At 51.6% G+C, this 19,972-nt stretch overlaps 9 protein-coding genes across 9 annotated transcripts; 5 read left to right on the forward strand and 4 right to left on the reverse strand.

Moving 5' to 3' along the window:
* Positions 1 to 1,925: 1,925 nt before the first annotated feature.
* Positions 1,926 to 3,788, forward strand: samB (MYND-type zinc finger protein MUB1; the record flags this gene model as incomplete). Its single annotated transcript, XM_056670802.1, has 1 exon — positions 1,926 to 3,788. The coding sequence occupies one exon, from the start codon at positions 1,926 to 1,928 to the stop codon at positions 3,786 to 3,788; it is 1,863 nt and encodes a 620-aa protein (XP_056517175.1).
* A 682-nt stretch (positions 3,789 to 4,470) lies between these two features.
* Positions 4,471 to 5,883, reverse strand: N7515_010060 (uncharacterized protein; the record flags this gene model as incomplete). The annotated part of the gene is made up of 6 exons (XM_056670803.1): positions 4,471 to 5,124; positions 5,213 to 5,363; positions 5,419 to 5,435; positions 5,495 to 5,548; positions 5,602 to 5,661; positions 5,716 to 5,883. 6 exons carry the CDS (start codon positions 5,881 to 5,883, stop codon positions 4,471 to 4,473), a joined length of 1,104 nt encoding a protein of 367 aa, XP_056517176.1.
* Positions 5,884 to 6,666: 783 nt separating this feature from the next.
* N7515_010061 (MKT1 family protein) lies at positions 6,667 to 9,217 on the forward strand (the record flags this gene model as incomplete). The annotated part of the gene is made up of 6 exons (XM_056670804.1): positions 6,667 to 6,673; positions 6,733 to 7,307; positions 7,363 to 8,295; positions 8,349 to 8,827; positions 8,883 to 9,075; positions 9,128 to 9,217. 6 exons carry the CDS (start codon positions 6,667 to 6,669, stop codon positions 9,215 to 9,217), a joined length of 2,277 nt encoding a protein of 758 aa, XP_056517177.1.
* A 434-nt stretch (positions 9,218 to 9,651) lies between these two features.
* N7515_010062 (protein disulfide isomerase family protein) lies at positions 9,652 to 10,818 on the forward strand (the record flags this gene model as incomplete). Its single annotated transcript, XM_056670805.1, has 2 exons — positions 9,652 to 10,171; positions 10,244 to 10,818. The coding sequence occupies 2 exons, from the start codon at positions 9,652 to 9,654 to the stop codon at positions 10,816 to 10,818; spliced, it is 1,095 nt and encodes a 364-aa protein (XP_056517178.1).
* Positions 10,819 to 11,290: 472 nt separating this feature from the next.
* On the reverse strand, positions 11,291 to 11,680 carry N7515_010063 (heat shock factor-binding 1 family protein; the record flags this gene model as incomplete). The annotated part of the gene is made up of 3 exons (XM_056670806.1): positions 11,291 to 11,376; positions 11,442 to 11,541; positions 11,603 to 11,680. The coding sequence occupies 3 exons, from the start codon at positions 11,678 to 11,680 to the stop codon at positions 11,291 to 11,293; spliced, it is 264 nt and encodes an 87-aa protein (XP_056517179.1).
* A 309-nt stretch (positions 11,681 to 11,989) lies between these two features.
* N7515_010064 (EBP2 family rRNA-processing protein) lies at positions 11,990 to 13,108 on the forward strand (the record flags this gene model as incomplete). The annotated part of the gene is made up of 2 exons (XM_056670807.1): positions 11,990 to 12,755; positions 12,825 to 13,108. 2 exons carry the CDS (start codon positions 11,990 to 11,992, stop codon positions 13,106 to 13,108), a joined length of 1,050 nt encoding a protein of 349 aa, XP_056517180.1.
* Positions 13,109 to 13,458: 350 nt separating this feature from the next.
* On the reverse strand, positions 13,459 to 14,748 carry N7515_010065 (pseudouridine synthase PUS4; the record flags this gene model as incomplete). The annotated part of the gene is made up of 2 exons (XM_056670808.1): positions 13,459 to 14,606; positions 14,661 to 14,748. 2 exons carry the CDS (start codon positions 14,746 to 14,748, stop codon positions 13,459 to 13,461), a joined length of 1,236 nt encoding a protein of 411 aa, XP_056517181.1.
* A 308-nt stretch (positions 14,749 to 15,056) lies between these two features.
* On the reverse strand, positions 15,057 to 15,932 carry N7515_010066 (endonuclease/exonuclease/phosphatase family protein; the record flags this gene model as incomplete). The annotated part of the gene is made up of 1 exon (XM_056670809.1): positions 15,057 to 15,932. One exon carries the CDS (start codon positions 15,930 to 15,932, stop codon positions 15,057 to 15,059), a length of 876 nt encoding a protein of 291 aa, XP_056517182.1.
* A 1,329-nt stretch (positions 15,933 to 17,261) lies between these two features.
* Positions 17,262 to 19,752, forward strand: N7515_010067 (SWI/SNF chromatin-remodeling complex subunit SNF5; the record flags this gene model as incomplete). Its single annotated transcript, XM_056670810.1, has 2 exons — positions 17,262 to 19,250; positions 19,315 to 19,752. The coding sequence occupies 2 exons, from the start codon at positions 17,262 to 17,264 to the stop codon at positions 19,750 to 19,752; spliced, it is 2,427 nt and encodes an 808-aa protein (XP_056517183.1).
* Between the last annotated feature and the right edge of the window lie 220 nt (positions 19,753 to 19,972).

A 19,972-nucleotide genomic window follows, 5' to 3' on the forward strand; every position in this document is an offset into this window, starting at 1 on the left:
GCCGTTGGATGACCGATCCTCATTTGCCAATGAGATGTGGCATCAAACATTGGTCATAATAGTCTGGGGCAGTAGTGCGGGGTTTGAGAAGTGAATAATTGAGGCTCGACTGATGATCTCGGGGATGGGCTTGCTATTCCTCCCCTGGCCTGGCCGATGCCGAGTGCCGCTCTCCTCTGTGGTCTGTGGGTTTTCATAGTTCTGCCCAGATGAAACGAGCAACTTGAAACGATCTAGAAAATCAGGCGCAGGATAGGCTTCCCGGCAGTTCGCAGATGTTCTCGATGTTCTAATCTTAGTCCGTCCGTGCACTGTTGCAGGCGCGTGTGAACCCTGTCAAGATGTGATAGAGCCCTTGCCGGCCCCTTGGGGGCCAATGCCATTTGTTATGGCGTATTGGCTGTTGATTGTTTGTTGCTAAGATTAACTTGCTCAAAATAAACTAGATACCTGGTCTAGGGCTGACGAAACGGCGTCTGGCAGTGTGATGCTGGACTCCGCTCACAATGTGAGGTGTAGCCAACAGGGGTCGAAAAGTCCAGGCCAGACGGAAGATTTTCAATTTGATGTTGTTTCACGGGCCATTTCTTCTCTTCCAATTGGTTTCCCAGAGGTACATTTGTATAGGGAGTGCCGGAGTATAGCATACTTGGGAGAGAAGATGAGAGGAAAGGTGGACAAGCTAGACCATTCACGTCAACATTCTCATTGTAGAGCTCTGTCTTCAACCTCGAGACCCGGTTCTTTGACATGTGGACGTCGACAAAATCTAGATGTAACACAACTCATTTCAAATGTTGATCCATCACACTCGGTATAAGGCATCTACAGTTGTAGGGATAACAACCGAATGGCTTCTTTCCCCCCTCCCCCCTCAGTGGGGAATTTAGATCGAGCTTCTTCCAGTCAGGACAAAAGGCCGAAGCTATTCAAATAGTTCATCGGAATCATTGGTGGATTCATGTGATGGTCATTGCTTGAGATCTACAGCCTCCGCTCGTGGCACTGGTGCCGTCCGGCATAGTCAATCACGCATAAGTTTGATAGTTTGGTAACGATCGTCTTCAACATGCAGAGCATAATTATCCCGAATGATCAAGGATCCTGTGACAAGGACATACAATTATGCCAGCTGGTATGTGAAGAGAAGTAATTTTCATTGTCCCAGGTGGCAACTCCCGAGGCCGGTACCCAATGTAACGGAGGGGAGGAGATTCGGAGGTCAAGGACAACATACAGATGGAGTGAGAGAAATATGAACAAATTGCGAGGGAAACATGAGATGCCTATAACTACGTAAGATCGAAAGAAAAAAGAATATCCCCAACTAAAGATAGATGAAGGAAACAGAAAGGCCCAGGTAATTCTCAAGTGGCGCAAATACCCATGCGGACCTGCGGTAATATTAAGGAGGCACCTGACGCTCTCCGCTTTTGCCTTCGCAAAAGGCCTTGGGAAACCTCTTCCTCACCTTCCCCTCCATCGACAACCACATCATTATCGAAATCTGCTAAGCATTCATCCCCTCATATATTGCATTTGATCTCCCTGTCGTCCCTCGTTTTCATTCCTTCAACTCAAGCGCTTCTGGACTGACCGCTTGGGTCTTGGTCAATCTCCCTTTCCGCCCCTTCTGGTTGGGAGTCATCGAAAACATCCTTCGACTTCGATTTCAATCTCGATTCGCCCGATGTCTTTGGATTGATTCATCTCAGCGCGAACTTCCGCATCAGTCGCAGTGAACATCATCTCATCTGATCTGGTTAGGGGCTGAAATCAACCCACCCCGAATTTCCGTCAAAAGGTCCTCACCCTTTTCGCATCTCGTTCATTTCCGAATGTTATCTGGTCTCCCTCGATCATCCTCCGCATCATCCGCATAATCTTTCGTCACTTCGTCACATTTTCGCTCCCGTTCACTCATCATGCGGGAAGTCAACTTCAGCATTCCCAATGTGAACAAGGCTTCGGTCAACATCACCACTACCCTCTACGACCGTCGTGCTCTTGATTGCACATCAACACTACCGCTCATAAACTCCCTCAACCATCTTGCATACCTCACAACTTCGTCCGCTCGCATTCGAGATATCCTCACTGTCGATGGCGGCATCGAGCGATTGGTATGCATCCTCAAAGAGGGCCGGAGCAAAGACTTGATGGAAATGTGGAAATGGAGTCTCGCCTTTCAATGTGTCGTCAATATCGGTGTGCGAGGTTCTGAGGGTGTGCGGACCAGAGTGGTGGAGGCCGACATGGTCCCCGTCATTGCCACAATCCTGAACAACTACATCAAAGTGGTGGACAAGGTGCGATCGCGCAACGACCCCGATTCCGAGAAGCAGCCTGCCTGCAAGCAATCGAGGCCCAGCAGCAGTCGTGAACCCTCCACTCGCTCGACCCCTATGGATACCGATGCCCTGACCGAGTCACACCCCCAAGTCGATTTACATCAATCTCGCCGACAAGCCCCCCCGCCGAGTATCGAAATTCCCCGACCATTCTATCAGGACAGCCAGCCCGTCGATTCCGATGCCATGGACATTACATCCCCTCCTCGTGCGCCGATGACATCGCCCCCGGAACGAAGTGCTTTTGGCCAGGAATCCAGCGGTCACCGGCTAAATGACGGGCGGTTCCCACGCGCTAGCAATCGTCTGCGTTCAATGCGACCTCTTGCCACAGCAGTACCTTCAATGGACACTGCCGATGGATTTGGACTGCGTCCTGTCCGTGATACTGAGCGTCTTCCTAGCATGCTTCCCGGTTTGCAGACCGGAATTGTCTCGCAGCCCGATTCCCCGACTACTCCGAGTGGCCCCCTCCACTCACAACCCCGGACCCTCCCCCAAACGATTGCCGCCCGCCAACGCCCTTTGATCCGCCAGCAACAGTCGGCGTCCGGTGAATCAGATGATGCCAATGGCGAAGATTCGACCATGGGAGAGGATAGCGCGATGGGACAGCCCGCTGAAGCCATCGTTGGAATTCCGAACCACCGAATGGAACTTGATGGTGCCGACGAACGAACACCGACGATGCTTGACAATGTCTCTACCGCGCATGGGCTGACCGTCACGGATCCTTCTGAGGAGGGCGGCCCGGAGGTGGAGACGTTCAATATCACACATCGATCAATCGTCGACGGTAGCATCAACAATAACGGCAACGCACAGGCCAACGGCGGACTGGGCTTATCTCCTACACAAGCCACCAACAACCCTAATTCTCCTACTCTCGCCCCCAGTCCATACGCCCTGTACCTCCGTGACCGAAACGCTCCCGCTGCCCAGGGAGTATTGACAACTATGCCTCGTGACGAGGATGTTCTGATGTCCCTCCAGCTCCTGGCATATGTCTCTAAATACTGCAACCTCCGCTCATACTTCCAGTCATCTCATCTTGTTCCCAAGTTGAAGATCGACCGTGAACTCCACCTTCTGGATGAGAACGCCGATGCCTCTCTACCAGTCGAGATGTGTGAGGAGGAGGATGAGTACTTGCTTCCCGACGATGTCAACATCTTCCCCTTGGTGGAGAAGTTCACTGTTCGCCATCACTCTAAGGACATGCAATATTGGGCATGCGTGGTCATGCGTAACCTCTGCCGCAAAGACGAGGCAAGGGGCGGTATCCGCCAGTGTGCATACTACAAGTGTGGCAAGTGGGAGGAGTTCCAACGTCAGTTTGCCAAGTGCCGACGTTGCCGCCGCACCAAATACTGCAGCAAAGATTGCCAGAAATCCGCGTGGGTATACCACCGGCACTGGTGCCACACGACCCCTTGATACGACCGATGACCCCCGAGGAGTTTCATTCTTTGATTTCCATGCATACCGGCTCGCATAGCGTCATATCCGTCTCGCGTCTCCTTCCATTATGTTTCAAGGTTCCCTCGCGCATGGCATCTCAAAATCTGGTGGCGTTCCCCATTTCGACCCGAAGATACCTTTTACATGTCTAGTCATTTTTTATATCTTTTTGATTCCCTCGCACCGTTTTGCCTTCATCTTGGTCCAGTGACCTGGGCCCTTCATTTGCGAGCCATCTCTATTTCATTGCTCATATCCACATTTGACCATCACTCATGACTGTACATCTCATTCTCACATCCTGACCGGGGGCAGATTCCCTTCGCCTTCGTTTTCAAGGCTTATCGCGTTTATTTCTTCTCTATCTCTCTATTTCTTTTCATATCTAGCTAATTCTGCTATAACGAGTTTCCTATGTCAGCAGGTGGGCAGCTATACTGGCAATCTTGGCAGTGTCATGACCATCTGAAGCATTAGATTCTAATGCATATCCGATCTTTTGATTCCGATTTATCTTTGGAGGCTCTCGTTCTGGTTCATGCACTTTATTACAACGGCACAGGCGTTGATAATTCATTCCAATTTACGACTTCACACCAACGCCTTGTAGGCTAGTAATGCCGTCTGTAATGCTGCCTGGTCCATATCTCTACCTCCCCTACTCATCCTTCTCAAATGCATACGTAGCCCCCAACCTCGCCATAAGATGCCCATGCGCCGTCAAAGCCCTCTTCCCCTCCTCCAAATCCCCCGCCCCACCCCCAAATCCAACCCTCCCACCATCCACCCTCTTCCCCTTCCGATGCGCCGCAACAACCGCACTGGGGACAGGCACCAACTCCGTCTCATCAACCGGATGACAAAAGTAAACAATAGTATACCGATCCCGCGGAGTCAGGCTCTGCCGCTCCGCAGCTGGAAACACAACCCGATGCACAGTCGACTTGAGCAGCCCATCCGTCCAGTAACTAAGCAAATCCCCGATGTTGACGAGGATTGGCGGGAAGGGATATTGGCCTTCGCTTGTGCCGATGCCGTCGCCGATGCCGGTGCCGTCACCGGTGCCAGGCACGATGGGAACAGGCGCCCAGGTTCCATCTGTGTTTTTGATTTCAAGTCCTGGTTGGCCGGGACGCTGGAAGAGGAGGGTTATGCTGCCGTAGTCTGAGTGAGCGCCGGCTCGGACGTCGGTTTCGTGGTTGTAGGTTGCTGTTGCGGTGGAGGTTATGGAGGGGTAGTAGAGGTAGCGCAGGATGCTGCCTGTTTGGCCGGTTTTGGGGTCGTGGCGGGTTGTGAAGAAGGTTGGGTCGATCTATACCAGTGTTGGTATGGATTTTTATCCAATTGTACTAGAGATGGACGGAATGGTTGAGATGGGTGGAATGGTATGGTATACGTACCTCTAAACCTAGGGCTAGGAGGGTTAGGACCCGGTTGCAGGTTTTGTTGCAGAGTTCGGCGAAGCTGTTGATTTCTGCTTCGTGGGGAGATAAGGAGGGGGGTAGGGGTTGCTGGGCTTTTCCGTCTTTGAAGTCGCCAAAGTTCATGGCTCTGATTTGGGGTTAGCTTTGGTTTGAACTGGAGATATGAAGAATGGTTGCTTTACTCTTTGAAGTCGCCGGTCTATCACGATGTTAGTGTCAATTCCTTCCTAGGATGGAAGGGTAAAGCTATGAACATACTCGCTGGTGTTCTGGGTCGAGGGTTTCTGTATGCATGCCTGACCAGCCACGGTTCTATAGTACTATTAGGTTGGACTCTTGTTGAGTGCGTTCGATCTGTTACGAACATTTGGCTGGATCCGACATGTCTCCTTCTCCTCTGGCGGAGATGCGAAGAACTTCTTTGACTATAAGACCGTTAGATATTGCTGTATCGATGAAGAAGCAAGTCAAGGGCCTACCAATCCAAATGCATGGTCCACGTCCTCGACTGTGAAATCGGTCCCTTTGCTGTTGACGTACAAGAAGCCATACTTGGCAGCGGCTTCCAGCATGGCCTTCCCCACGGCCGGGTCGTGGGGGTTGGAGATGTCAATGACAGGGAGCTCAATAGGTGTGGTTTCTGTCATGTTGGATTATAGGTACCTATCTTGTGCTCTAATAGGGGGATATGTGGTATGTGGTATGTGGTGGTAGGAGGTCGAGATGGAGAATATATAGTGAAGAGATACTGAAGAGCTTTCGGACCAGAAGCTATATCTCATCCATAAGGTTAGTGGGCCTATCGCATATCTCCGACATAACCAATCCAATAGACTTACTGGCTCTCAGTTCTCTCTGAGCTTCGGCGAGATCCGAGTGAGGTGAATCTTCAGGTGGAACCCCGCGATATGTCACCCCCGCTTATTCTTTAGCCTCAAGCTGTAGGGTTTTTTGCCCTCTGTCATGTATACAGTCCAGGTACTTCATAATATAGGGCTATAAATTCTTTCTATTTTGTATGTACGGAGTACGGAGTACTGCCCGTGGAGAAGCTAATAGAGCAATGACTTCATAATCTGTATCGAGAATACCTTTAGAAGCTGAACAGTGATCAGAGATCAGATAAACTTGATATGCTAAGAACAAGCCAGAATGATGCAGTCAAAAGCATCAGCAAACAATTAAAGGCTGTGAGTTGTAAGGCAAAAAAACATAACTAAGGGCCAACTCTTTAACTCCGCCTTTCCAGACCCCCTCATGTTCTGGCCTTCTCTCCCATTCCAAGATCACAACAATCTCAGCTCCACTTCATCGATTTCCAAACGCCGAGCTTTTGATCTGCTCCTGTAACATTTGATAATATCTCTTGTTCAACCCTTCGGGCATTGACGCCCGGCGTTGCCGTGCTTTCAACCCATAGCTCCAGAACCATGCCGAGTGCGCAACCCTACCTTGAGCTCCGCCCTGCAATCACAGCTAATTTGAGATCCGATTAGTTCGCCCTCTCGATGAATGGGCCGTTGGCCGCACCCAGTCCCTGCCACTCTCCGCGTTGAAAGGCGCCGTCATCGGTATCGACGCATCGCACTACATCCACCAACACCTCGTCAATCAGTCAACCCGAGAGGCCCTTCTCGGCGCACTAGGCGGATTCCCGTTCGCCCTGAGAGCCAACATCGAGAAGGAATTGCAGACTTTCAAGAACCTCGGCGTCGCCTGCATCTTCGTCTTCAATGGTTTGACATTCGGCAAGAGGGAGCAGCGCGCCCAACCCGCCGCGTCGCGCTCGTTCCAACAAGCCTGGGACCTTTATGACCAGCAACAGGCAGACCAGGTCGTGGATGCTTTCAGCAGTGCCGGTATGATTACAGACCCAGTTTTCTACGTCACCCCGATGACAGACTCCTCTGGAAGCACATACTATTATTGGACCCAGCAAGACGACCCGATTGCTGACAGTTGGGTATTATCAGGCACCCCGCCCCCGGAGACACTCTTCAGATTCCTGCAACGGATCTTGTTCCAAAACGGAGTTGAATTCATCGTAGCACCATACAGCGCTGTGGCTGAGGTAAGTGGCTCCCGGATGACCACGCGGATCAGTGCTAATAAATTCCTCTGTGAAGCTCTCTTACCTTGCCCGCGGTAATAATCCTGTGGTCGATGCTGTTTTTGGCCCCTCCGAAGCTCTTTTATTCGACCTCGATAAGCTGGTGACCCGTATCGACACCGAGCCCGCGCAATTCTTCTGGATCACAAAACAAACCTGTCAGGAGGAGTTGGGACGCCTCTCAAATGAACAATTCTTGGAATTTTGCTTGTTGCTGGGTTCTCCATTCCTGCGCGCTCTCCCGCTTTTCGACAATCCGGCCTTCCCAGGGAAAGGCCCCACCGTTCGTGATGCGTTGCCGATGTTCAACGCAGCGGGGCGCAGTGCCTTGACACTGTGTGCTCAATATGAAGAGGACCGCCGTATGCAGGAACTCCAGTACGCAGACTTGTACAAGCGCGCGTATATGATCGTGAAGCACCATGTCTACCTTGACATCGAGGGTCGTGTTGGCCCCATGGACCCAGAGAATACCTCGTCAGATATGCATGAGCTTATCGGACAGCGCCTACCAGAGGAGCTGTACTTCTATATCTCGAAAGGCATTATTGGCGCCGATGTACCGAACTTCCTTACCACGGGTGAAGTTCGCCTCTCGCTACCGCTTGGCACCGAAGACACAGAGATCTATCGCCAGCTCGTGGGTGATATTCTGACGCCCATTCGCACTCAGTCCATTTGTCTTTTGGCAAACTCACTTCACCGTTTCTACCAAACGAAAGTGATCAAGATCCGTCCTTGGTTCGATGAGAACTCGGACAGTCGATTCGTCGAACTAAAGAACCTTCCGTCCGTCAAAGAGACCATTGTGCGTTGGAGAATTCATGGGGAAAATCTCCCCGAGAGTGTCAAGAAGATCCAAGCGCCTCGTGGATCCTTCAAATTTGCCGTTCAGAGCTTGAACGACCCTGAGTTTGCGTCTAAGTCGTTTGCTAATAGAGAGACACCTGTAAGTCGTCTACCTACATGAAACATGATTTTCATAACTGACTCCTTCGGAAGGCCCTGTCATCACAGGATGATATATTGTCCAATGTTATGTGGCGATTCCTGCAACTGCGTGGATACGCGGACGAGAAGCACCAGCTCACTTCGTGGGGCCAGTGTTTAGTGCAGGCATTCTCAGCGGTCGATACTGCAGACAACCTTGAGGAGTCAATCTTCATTGCCATCGAGATGATCCGCCTGGGTCTTCTCAACACAAAGCAGTGGTTCTCACATGTGTCCGGAGGTCCTATGCGAGGATCGGACAACGACAAGTCTTTCAACATGCTCATCTCCCGCCTTGCATGTGTGGCCAAGTTGCAGCACAAGAGCATTGGTTACTCCGGGCCCCTGAGCCGTCAACTTCTTTGCTACCGGTCTTTGATTTCTGAGGTTCGCTCTACATTAAGGAACCTGATCGAGGTGGTACTGGCGAGTATGCTCCTCAGTTCAGACGCCGATCGGGACCGTAATGACTGGACTGAGATGGGTATCAAGTATGTCCCTTTGTTGCTATCTATGTTTCTATGTGTTTCTAACTCATCTTCCCAGGCTTCCGTTTATTGACGATAATGATTGTGGGCTTGGAATTGCGGTCCGAACCTACCTTGACGACCTTCCTCTACAGGCAAATCCCACCTCGCCCGAGGCTCGTTCCGATGTGAAGGCGAAGGGCAAGGAATGGTTCCAGCACAGCGAAAGCTTTACTGGAAACCTGGATTTGGCTTTCAAGCTTTGGGATGCGGTTCGTATAACCTGTATCTAGGTGTCGATCAAAAGCTAATACTTTCATATAGGTCTACGCAGGTACACAGGGTGCTGGTAAGGAGTTCAAGGAGGCCAAGTTTTGGGATGAGGCGAACAAGTGGTTGGCAGAGAGACGATGATCTGGGCAAGCTTTGCCGATGATACCAATCGATTTAGGGATTCAGGCTTAGCAAGCATAAATTCTTGTGAGGTTTTATATCGATAACTGATCTTGCTCGAGATGCGATGTTGGAATTCTCCAGTGTATTACTAACTACCAGTACCTGGCCCTGGAGGACGGAGAAAAAGAAAGACCAAAATAACAAGCCACGATAATTCGAATACCCAGTTAGTTCAGATAATGGGAAGTATTATTGACCTATGTTCGCATTGTACTCCGTACACAGTAACTAGATGCCAAAGCACGGTGTAGTGGCGATGATCTGCAGAGTGGACCAAGTGGCCTTTTCGGCTTTGTTTGTAATCGCCCCGAATCCTGGAGCTTTAACTCCGTCATCCATCCTTCCTCTTGGATTGTTACATATTTTCTCACACATCCAAACACCTATACAAAATGGCACGTCTGAGCTTCCTGCTCCTCGGTGCCCTCTCAGCCCTCAGCGGCGTCGCCACTGCCGGCTCCGTAGTAAAAGACCTACTCCCCACCAACTTCGACGAAGTCGTCCTCTCCGGCAAGCCCGCACTGGTTGAATTCTTCGCTCCCTGGTGCGGCCACTGCAAGACCCTGGCCCCGATCTACGAAGAGCTCGCCCAGACCTTCGCCTACGCCGAAGACAAGGTCACCATCGCCAAGGTCGACGCCGACGAGAACCGCTCGCTCGGCAAGCGTTTCGGGATCCAGGGATTCCCTACGGTCAAATGGTTCGATGGAAAGAGCGATAAGCCTGAAGAGTACAAGGGTGGTCGTGATCTCGAGAGCTTGTCTGCTTTCATTACTGAGAAGACTGGTATCAAGCCCCGGGGCGCGCAGAAGGAGATTAGCCACGTTGAGATGCTGAATGATGCTACTTTCCCGACAACCGTTGGTGGCGATAAGGATGTGTTGGTTGCTTTCACTGCGCCGTGGTGTGGCCGTAAGTTTTTTTCCCTTCTGATTCTTCAATTGGTTCTTTCTTGGAGTGTGCGTACTAACTCCTGTTATTCAGACTGCAAGACCCTCGCCCCTACCTGGGAAACCCTCGCCAAGGACTTCGCCCTCGAGCCCAACGTCGTGATCGCCAAGGTCGACGCCGAAGCCGAGAACGCCCGTGCCCTGGCCAAGGCCCAGGGCGTCACCGGATACCCTACCATCAAGTTCTTCCCCAAGGGCTCGACCGAGCCCGAGGCTTACTCCGGCGCCCGCTCTGAGGAGGCCCTGCTCAAGTTCGTCAACGAGAAGGCCGGTACACACCGTGCTGTTGGTGGTGGTCTTGACGCCGTGGCGGGAACTATCGCCGCGCTGGACGAGATCGTTGCCGAGCACGTTGCTACCAAGAAATTCGATACCCTCGTCACGGAGGTTAAGAAGGCCGCTAAGGGCTTGCAGGACAAGTATACTGAGTATTATGTCAAGGCTGCTGAGAAGCTGAGCAAGAATGAGGAGTATGCTGCTAAGGAGCTTACTCGTCTTCAGAAGGTGCTGGCTAAGGGTGGCTCTGCTCCGGAGAAGCTGGATGATATCCTTTCTCGCAGCAACATTCTCCGTCGCTTTGTTGGGCAGGAGAAGCATGATGAACTTTAAGTGCTGTTTCTTTTTGTTTTCCCCTCTGGTGGTTATTAGCTGGAGGCTGGCAGATGTATTGAACTTGTCTATGAAAATACTGGCTTGATGCCCTTTACTGTACGAATTGAGAATTGAGCAGCCCGGTGCATTTTATGCGATACCTATATACATTAGACCCGCGCAGATGAATAAGAGAATAAGAGGTCTCTGTACGAGTATCCTTGTTCGATTGTAGGGTATCTATGAAGTCGTAAAGCATAAGCATAAAAAGCAGCTACAGGCCAGTGTACATCCACAGCCGTTCGAAGCACACTCCCAGAAAGCAGCACGCATATCATGAGTATGTGATGGGCTATCGACATGAATATTCAATAGGACCAAGGTGTCCTATAATGCAGCGCTATTGCTTTCCCAGCAAAACGCCATGCGGTAAACAAAATAAAAGAATGCTCAGATACGAAAACAAGTCGAGTAGAGGCAATTGGCGTCTTCAGCTGGACGGGGTTGGGGTAGCAGACCCCGAAGACGTAGTCAACGATGCCTCTAGCTCGTCGAGACGCTTGGTCATTTCATCCACTGCGCCGAAACATAAGTTAGTCCGCAATTTGCAAGTATGAGAGTATGGTGAGGTAGAAACGCACGCTTTCCGAACATTTCTGTAGATACAGAATCAAATTTGCTTTGAAGCTCGTTGAGCAGATCGTCTACGGCTGCGGCGAGCTGGCCTTGAGCATCGGAATTCTGTGAGGTATGTAGTTAGCATGAGGGACAGGCGCTTTGGATTGTTGTAAGTGCTATTCACCGGCTGTGAGAGGAAGGATTCACCTTCTGGCTGTGGAGAGAGCTTCTCTGGAGAAGAGAGTTTGGAGTCGTCAGCCATTTTGAGAAATATGTACTAGCTGTACAGACTGTACTGTGTAACTACAGAGTCGAGTTGAGGCAGTTGACGCGGCGATACTAAGGCAGGTCTCGATAAGGGTGCGGATCATCTGTATTTCCGAGGAGCTTCTATTCTGGGTCTAGCGGGCTCTTATCGGTGGAGCTAACCAGATGAGGATTGGCGCAATTTCAAAAAAATCCCGTGGATTCTCAGATGCGGGTTTGATACTGAGTCGTTTTCATCTTTTCAATTCCCCTTTCAGACTACACAAAATACCATTTTCTTTCTGTGTTCCAACGGAAAGACACAATGGTTAAGCGCAGCAAACTCCTTTTGGCTCTCGACGCCCACAAGGGCCGGGATTACGAGGCCGAAAAGCAGAAGAAAATGATCAAGGCCGCGGAAAAGAAGAAGGGTGTCAAGAAGGGCACTGCTGCTCCCGAGCACAAGATCGTTGAGAAGGAGAAGGAAGAAGAAAAGGCTGCCAGCTCTGACGAAGAAGAGGAAGAGAAAGAGGCCGAGGACGAGGAGATGGAAGATGAAGAGGAAGAAGAAGAAGAAGAAGAAGAAGATATCCCACTCTCCGACCTCGAAGACGACGAGCGCGAGGATGTCATCCCCCACCAACGCCTGACCATCAACAACTCCGCCGCCATCACCTCCGCCCTCAAGCGCATCTCCTTCATCGGCCCCCAGACCTCATTCTCAGAGCACAACTCGCTAGTCTCGAAAGAGCCCATCGAGGTCGAAGACGTCCATGACGACCTCAACCGTGAATTGGCCTTCTACAAGGTCTGTCAGGCCGCTGCTACCCAGGCCCGTGGCCTGCTCAAGAAGGAGGGCATCCCCTTCACGCGGCCGGGCGATTACTTCGCTGAGATGGTCAAGAACGATGAGCACATGGGCTTGATTAAGAAGAAGCTTTATGAGGAGGCTGCTGCCAAGAAGGCTTCTGCTGAGGCGCGTCGCCAGCGCGATCTGAAGAAGTTCGGAAAGCAGGTGCAGAACGCCAAGTTGCAGCAGAGACACAAGGAGAAGCGTGAGATGTTGGACAAGATCAACACGTTGAAGAAGAGTATGTTTTCTTTCCATGTTTCTGTATTTTCTTTCTTTTAGATTTGCGCAATTACTAACTCAATAACAGAGCGCAAGGCTGACAGCTCCGCCCCTACCGACGACGCCAACGACATGTTCGACGTTGCCATTGAGGAGGCTTCCCAGCCCGAGAAGCGCTCCCGTGATGGACCCCGTAACTCCAAGCGCCAGAAGAAGGACGACAAGTTCGGATTCGGAGGCAAGAAGCGCCATGCCAAGAGCGGTGACGCTGCTTCCAGCGGTGATCTGAGCAAGTTCTCCGCTAAGAAGATGAAGGGTGGTGCGAAGCGTCCTGGCAAGAGCAAGAGAGTCCATGCCAAGGGACGTGCCTAGTTGAAGGGGTTTGTCTTGCATTTGTTGCATCATGTAATTATTTTTTCTCGCTTGGGTCTGGATAACCAAAAATGGCAGTTTCGATTTCTTATATACCTTTGGTGCTGGTTTGTACATTGCGCTTGGGATAGGGTGTGAGCTCTGCAACGCAGACGAAGGCGTCGAGTGACAGACTACGCGCATGTAAATGTGCAGATAATTGATCCTCGAATGTACTTTAGCTTTTCAGAGTGATACAGCATGTACAAAGTCAACTTTTGGCGAGTATTTCATTTCCATTCCCAGTTTATATGAGTACAAGTGAGGAATATAAGTACAAAATCTATATAGCCTTGCCCAACATGCTCCAGCTATTGTTTATCAGCTTGCTTTTTCGCCCATTCCGTCAATAGTCTCTCCACTTTAGGGCCCCAGACCTCCTCGCCGCCTTCAAGATCCTTATATTCCAGGATATTATCAGGCTGGAGATCATACTCACCTTGACGAGTGCGCACCAGTTCGCTCATCAAAGCACAGCTCCCAACAGCCTTGCCAAGGTCGTGTGCCAGAGAACGAACGTAAAATCCAGACGTGACGGTCATCTTAATCTTCACGGCAGGAGGCTGAGGCTTCGGCTCATCCGCAGACTCAACAGGAACTTCCTCAGTGGCAGGTTCGGGAGCAACAGGCTCCGGTGCAGATGCAGATGCAGCAGGCACAGCTTCAGTCTCAGATACCTTCAGCTTTTTAGCATCGACACTATCCTCCTTCACCTCCTCCTCGGCTGGCGGCGACAATTTCCGCTTGGTAGAAGCATTCACATCTCCCTCAATCTCACCTTCAGCCGCAGGCTCAGTCTCGGCAGACAAGCCCGCTTCCTGATCAAGCAACTTCTCCGCAATAACCTTCTCCTCCCCCGTCATCTCCGTCTCCGGCCACTTATACTCATGCGTACCAGGCTCAAACCACTCCACAACCTCAACCTCCAGCGCCTCAACAGGCCGATGTTTAATCTCAATGGGCGGCATTTTACCCTCCCTCGCATACTCATACAACTTCTTCCCATTAATCCTCAACGCCGAGAAAATAGGCGGCTTCTGCATAATCTTTCCACGGAACTGTTCCAGCGCCTTCTCGACTGCCTCGCGCGTCACATGTTCATACGGTGCGCGCCGCACGATCTTGCCCAGTCGGTCGTAGGTATCTGTTTCAGCGCCGAAGGTGATGATGGCTTCGTAGGATTTGGTGCAGGAGAGGAAATCTTGTAGGACTTTTGTGCCCTTGCCGATTCCGGTTATCAGCACGCCTGTTGCGAGTGGGTCGAGGGTTCCGCCGTGGCCGATTTTGACTTCGATGCGTTTTTCGCGTCGGCGGCGTTGTTGCCGTTGGTGTTTGTTTTGTTGGTCGCGTTGGGCGCGGGCGTCGGCGAGCCAGGGGGCGAAGGATTTAGAGGGGTTGAAGTGTTTTTGGAGGTCGCGGAGGACGTCCGCGGAGGTTATGCCTTGCGGCTTGTGGACGGCTGGTGGTTGGGGTTAGTGGTGAGGTTTTGGGGGGAGGGATTGGTTGGACTCACCCATTACGCCTTCGAGGATGTTTTCGCCGGACATGATTTTGCGGAAGGCTTGCCACGGGGTTCGACTTAGGCGTGGTCGGAATGGCATTTGAAAGGTGGTGGTTGTTCGTAGAGAAAAATGTGGTTTTGGTGAAGATCCGGCCTTGGCATCATGGCATGTCAGTCGACTTTAGGGCGCCTCTTAACTACACTCATCCATCCATGTATGTTTATTCTCTCCCTCTACTATTCGCTGATCGGGCATCTTTTACGTTGACATCTCGCCTAAATTCTTTATATGGGGTCTTCAGATATATCTCCGGCTCGGTGTGAATGCAACTAATGTGGATGTTTGTAAACTACCAACATCAAGTCGAGAACTCGACGAGATATGCATGGATTCTTATGGATACACGATCACTTCGAAAGTGCCAAATCCACGACGACAGCACGGTGATCCGAGCATAACACACCGTCATCAAACTGGTTACCCAGCGCTGCATAACCAACGACTTTCAGTTTCTGCCCTTGGGTCCCGGCAGGTCTCACCAGAACATAGTCAATACGCGAGGCCGGCTCCTTGTCATGCCCAAACCCAGTCCAAGTGATGTAATTACCATATCGTCTCGAACCGTCAACTTCTTTATATGTATCAAGCAAGCTCTTCGTCAACTCTTGGTAAGCTTCCTGGTTCTCCTCGCTGTTGAAATCTCCAGCCAAGAAAGTGCCCGAGATGAGCTTTGCGAACTTGTTCTGGCTGTATTCCGATATCTTGCCTGCGATGATACGTGCAGCTTCAAGTCTCGAGCGGGACCCTTGATCATCCAGATGGGTGTTCATGGCAAGGACCGTGTTCCCACTTGCTCGGTGGGTGAAGACGCCAATGGTGACAATGCGGATGGAGGATGCGTCCCAGCTTTTGGAGGGTATATCGGGTGTCTTGGATAGCCACACAGTTTCCCAGTGTTTCAGTTCCCAAAATGACGGTCGGTAGAAGATCGGTGAGTACTCCCCAGCCTCGTGGCCATCGTCTCTGCCGACCCCGATATACTCCCATTCCGGTGTTTTGGCATCCGCGTCCTGGTTCAGCCCAGCTAGAACATCCCCGAGTTGATTGTGGAGAACCTCTTGTAAACAGATGAAGCTCTCTCCGCAATGACGAGTCTCGTATTCCAATTCATTCACTAGCAACTGTTTGCGCTCGGCCCAGGGTCGTTCGCCTTGGAAAGGGGATGAGGTGGCATATCGGATGTTGTGTGTCAAGACCCGGATAGGGGTAGTTTCAGACAGCATTTTGGAGTACACAAACAAGGTAAAAGTATCAGACTGACAATGTCGGAGGTAGTTACATAGCTCCTAGTTATGTTGTACACAGTACCTCGTGAGGGGAACCCTGGCCTGAGGCCAACGCAGACCCACCTTCAATCAGATGAAAGAACAACTTTTGACCAGATTCTTTGCGAGTACCTGCAGTCTGTATGGTATTAGGACTCTTGTAAGACCTACAGTATGCGCATGCATGTTTGAAGCTTTGTACGATAAAGAGCCGATTCGTAGACCTTTCTAGCATGAAAGCTTGCCCCAAATGTTATGTACACTGTGTACGCAGTATGTTTCAAGGCGCTCGAAGCTCAACGCAAATCAGAGCAACCGGGAGTGAGGAGCTCAGGAGACCAATGCAGAGCAGTCTCTCTTCATCTGTATCTATTTGATCCAGGTAGAAGTCTCTGTACAATGGAGGATTCTCTCGACCTCGGAAGTTCTGGTCCATACCGTATTACGTAACCGGCCGTTCACGTGAATCACGTGACCATATGGAAAATTGGTCCACGGAGGTCGTCGATTGGGCTTAATCCGAAAGGTGAGGGGAAAAAGAGGTTCAGTATCTCCATTAAATGATGTAGCGTAGTCCATAATGCCTGAATAGGTTGTTGTGTATAGAAGGCGGTGGCGAGCTTCTTTAACTATGCGGGTGCGGACACATGTAACGGCGTCGACTGTCACTTTCTCCTTTGTCTCTTTCACCATCGCTCCAGGATAAAAGTAGCTCAATCGCCACAGCTCCACCAGCTACGTTTAAGCTTATTTCCTTGAAGACGTCGTCGACATTGTCGACATTGTCGACATTGACTAAAAGTCAGCTGACTTGGTCCATTCGTTCCGGAGCATTCTGCGTGGAAGTCACCGCGGGTCCAAACGACCTAAGCATCGGCGCGCGCTCTCGCCCTTTTCGGTTTTGGTACGTGAACTCCCTTCCTATTCGCTTTCCCCCATCTATCATCTTTATAATCCTGTGTCGCTTCATTTGTCTCTCGCCTTTTCTTGATGATTGGTCGCGTACGGGACATGCGCCCATTGCGACGTCCACCTACGTCCCCCTACGCCCACCCATTTCACCAACGCATATCCAATAACGCGATGGGGAACAATGCTGGACATTGTACCCAATGGCTACTATAGAACGACTTGCTAATTATACCATGATCGTGTGAACAGGTACCGTCCCATAATGCTACGGTAACCATCTGAACCTATCCCTGTCGCGTTGAGAGTCACTCCAAGCTTCCGAATCATACAAGTGGCCCCGGACGTTCGTTTCGCATTACATCAGACCATCAAAACATGCAATCTCCAGAAGTAACGGGTGACTCGCTGCCCTCCGAGCAGTCATTCGGAGACATTCAGTCGGGTGCCCAGGACAGCTCCGGCGCGCCGAACCAGGGGGAGCAAAGTACACAGAGCATCGATTTGGGCACAACCCAGCCAACAAACGGCCACACACCAGATACAATCACAGAGGGCAAACAGAACGCGAGGGCTATGCTGGCTGCTTCCGGAGTATCGACCTCATCGGAACACGGCAGTGAGGGATCCAATGGCACACCTCACTCGGCTAGCGGAACTGGCACTGGAACAAAACGATCTCGTGATGGCTCTGCTGTTCAATCCACCGAGGCCAGCGGGTCATTGCCCGTCCGCGCCCGCGAAACGCCGCTAGATAAGATCCTCCTAGAGCAGTACGTTGATCGCGAATTCCAGCACTCGGCCGCCGCTGCTTGGAAAAATCCGACTCAGGAGTTACAACGGGACAAGCGAGCGGAGCGCGACTATTACTTGGCAGTACGGCGTGAGACTCAGTTAAACCCAGCTGCTTTGTACGGGGTGGGCTACGAGGGTTTCGGAAATCCTCGTACGGACCTTCGCAATCAACACCCTCAAGTTCTCTACCCAACACACCGCCCTCGGCCTGGAAACAGGAAGGCGCGAGAATTGCGCGTCTCGCGGCGTGATGCGAAGCTTCAAAGCGAACAGATAGAGGATCTGGTCCCCATCCGGTTGGATATTGACTGGGAAAAGGTCAAGATCCGCGATACTTTCACGTGGAATCTTCATGATCGTGTGGTGTCTCCCGATATATTCGCAGAGAAGCTGGTGGAAGACCTGGGCCTCGCGCTGGAGAGCTCAGGCCCTCTGACGCGGATGATCTCCCAAAGCGTTCAGGAGCAGATCATAGATTATTACCCGCATTGCCACATACACGAAGACCCCCTTGACCCTCAGTTACCCTACACCGCATACAAAAACGACGAGATGCGCATCTCGGTGAAACTCAACATCACCATCGGTCAACACACCCTCATCGACCAGTTCGAGTGGGATATCAACGACCCCAACAATTCTCCCGAAGACTTCGCCTTATGCATGACAAACGATCTGTCTCTCTCTGGTGAATTCACCACCGCCATCGCCCATTCCATCCGCGAGCAAGCACAACTCTTCACCAAATCTCTGTACATTGTCGCGCATCCATTCGACGGCCGTCCAATCGAGGATCCAGACCTCCATACCTCCTTCCTTCCAACCCCTGTGGCCTCCGCCTTCCGGCCATATCAATCCGCTAAAGAGCATACACCTTATCTTTACGAACTAAATGAGGCCGATCTCGAACGTACCGAAATCTCAATATCGCGAGAGCAACGTCGCCAGAAACGGTCAATCAACCGTCGCGGTGGCCCTGCTTTGCCAGATCTTAAGGATCGCCAGCGTACAATTCGTACCATGATCGTCTCATCTGTGATACCCAACTCGGTCGGCTCCATGGAAGAAAGCAACGTGATCAAGCGTACCGGTTCTAGTCGCCGTCGTGGCATGACTACCCGGGGGGATGATGAATCAGACGAGTTTGATAGCGACGACTCCTCTGTCGGCTCCCCTGCTATTGGTCCCAACCTTGCACAAGGTACGGCTCGTACCAGGGGCATGAGAGGGGCGGCATCTGCCGCTCACGCCGCTCTCCGTGCCAGTCTGGGACAATCTGCGACACCAGAACCCGTGTACCACGAGCCTCGGGTATCAGCTCGAAGACAGCAATACCGAGAGGAGAGCTATGACGAATCCGAGAAGTTGATAGTCCGACTTCGGATTCCTCGAGAGAAACTGGTCGATTTGAGGAGCGGTAGACGCATTGCCTCCGCCCAACCCAGCCTAGGACAGGCATCCCGAGCCATGGCACCCCCATCCGACAAACAAACCCGCATTCATCCTCCCCCTCGACCCCAACAAACTGGAGCTGTAGATGCACCAAACCCCCCGCAGCCCGGCGTCCCTGGAGTACGTTTCTAGATTGTTAACCCTAACATTCTTCCGTGGATTCATGACTGACCTGTACGTGCAGCCCCCGCCACCCAACTGGCTTGCAGCTGGTCTTGCCAAACTGAAGCAATCCCACCCAAATGATTCATTCGAAGGCGTCATGCGCTATTCCGCCGTCGACACAGAAACCCTAGCCCCCGTCGCCAATCCAAACAACCTCCAAGACGGCCAAAACATCAAATACCAATATCTCCCACGTATCCGCTGCCACGATTGCCCCGGAAAGCTCTACACCCCCGGCCCGGGCATGACGGTCGACAACTTCGAAGTCCACCTCCGCAACCGACAGCACAAGGAACGTGTCGAGGAGCGTCTCCGTACAGGCGGCGATGCCGGAAGTGCAAGTGCCAGCCCAGCCCCCGGAGCCGGAACTTCCACGCACTCAAGCCCAGCTCTCGGGACTACTGGGGCTCCTGGTGCCTCGCCTTTGCCCGCCACCGCACCCGGACCCCAGCCATAGTCAAAATTTCTGTTCATGAAGTGATGACAACGGCGTCCTGTGTGCTTGCACTCCTGTAACTCTTTTTTTTCAGATCGCTTATTATTCTTCCTGTTACACATTCGATCGATGTATCCTCTCTCCCAGCTTTCAATTTCAGAATCCTTCCACATTTCCATTCTGTGCCGTTGTAAATGGTTTAGTATTCCCGGACAGGGGCTGAAGCGATGCGCCGTTTCAT

This window comes from Penicillium bovifimosum, assembly GCF_028826915.1.
Source record: "Penicillium bovifimosum strain IBT 22155 chromosome Unknown utg000008l_segment0_segment0, whole genome shotgun sequence".
Taxonomy (NCBI): Eukaryota; Fungi; Ascomycota; class Eurotiomycetes; order Eurotiales; family Aspergillaceae; genus Penicillium; species Penicillium bovifimosum.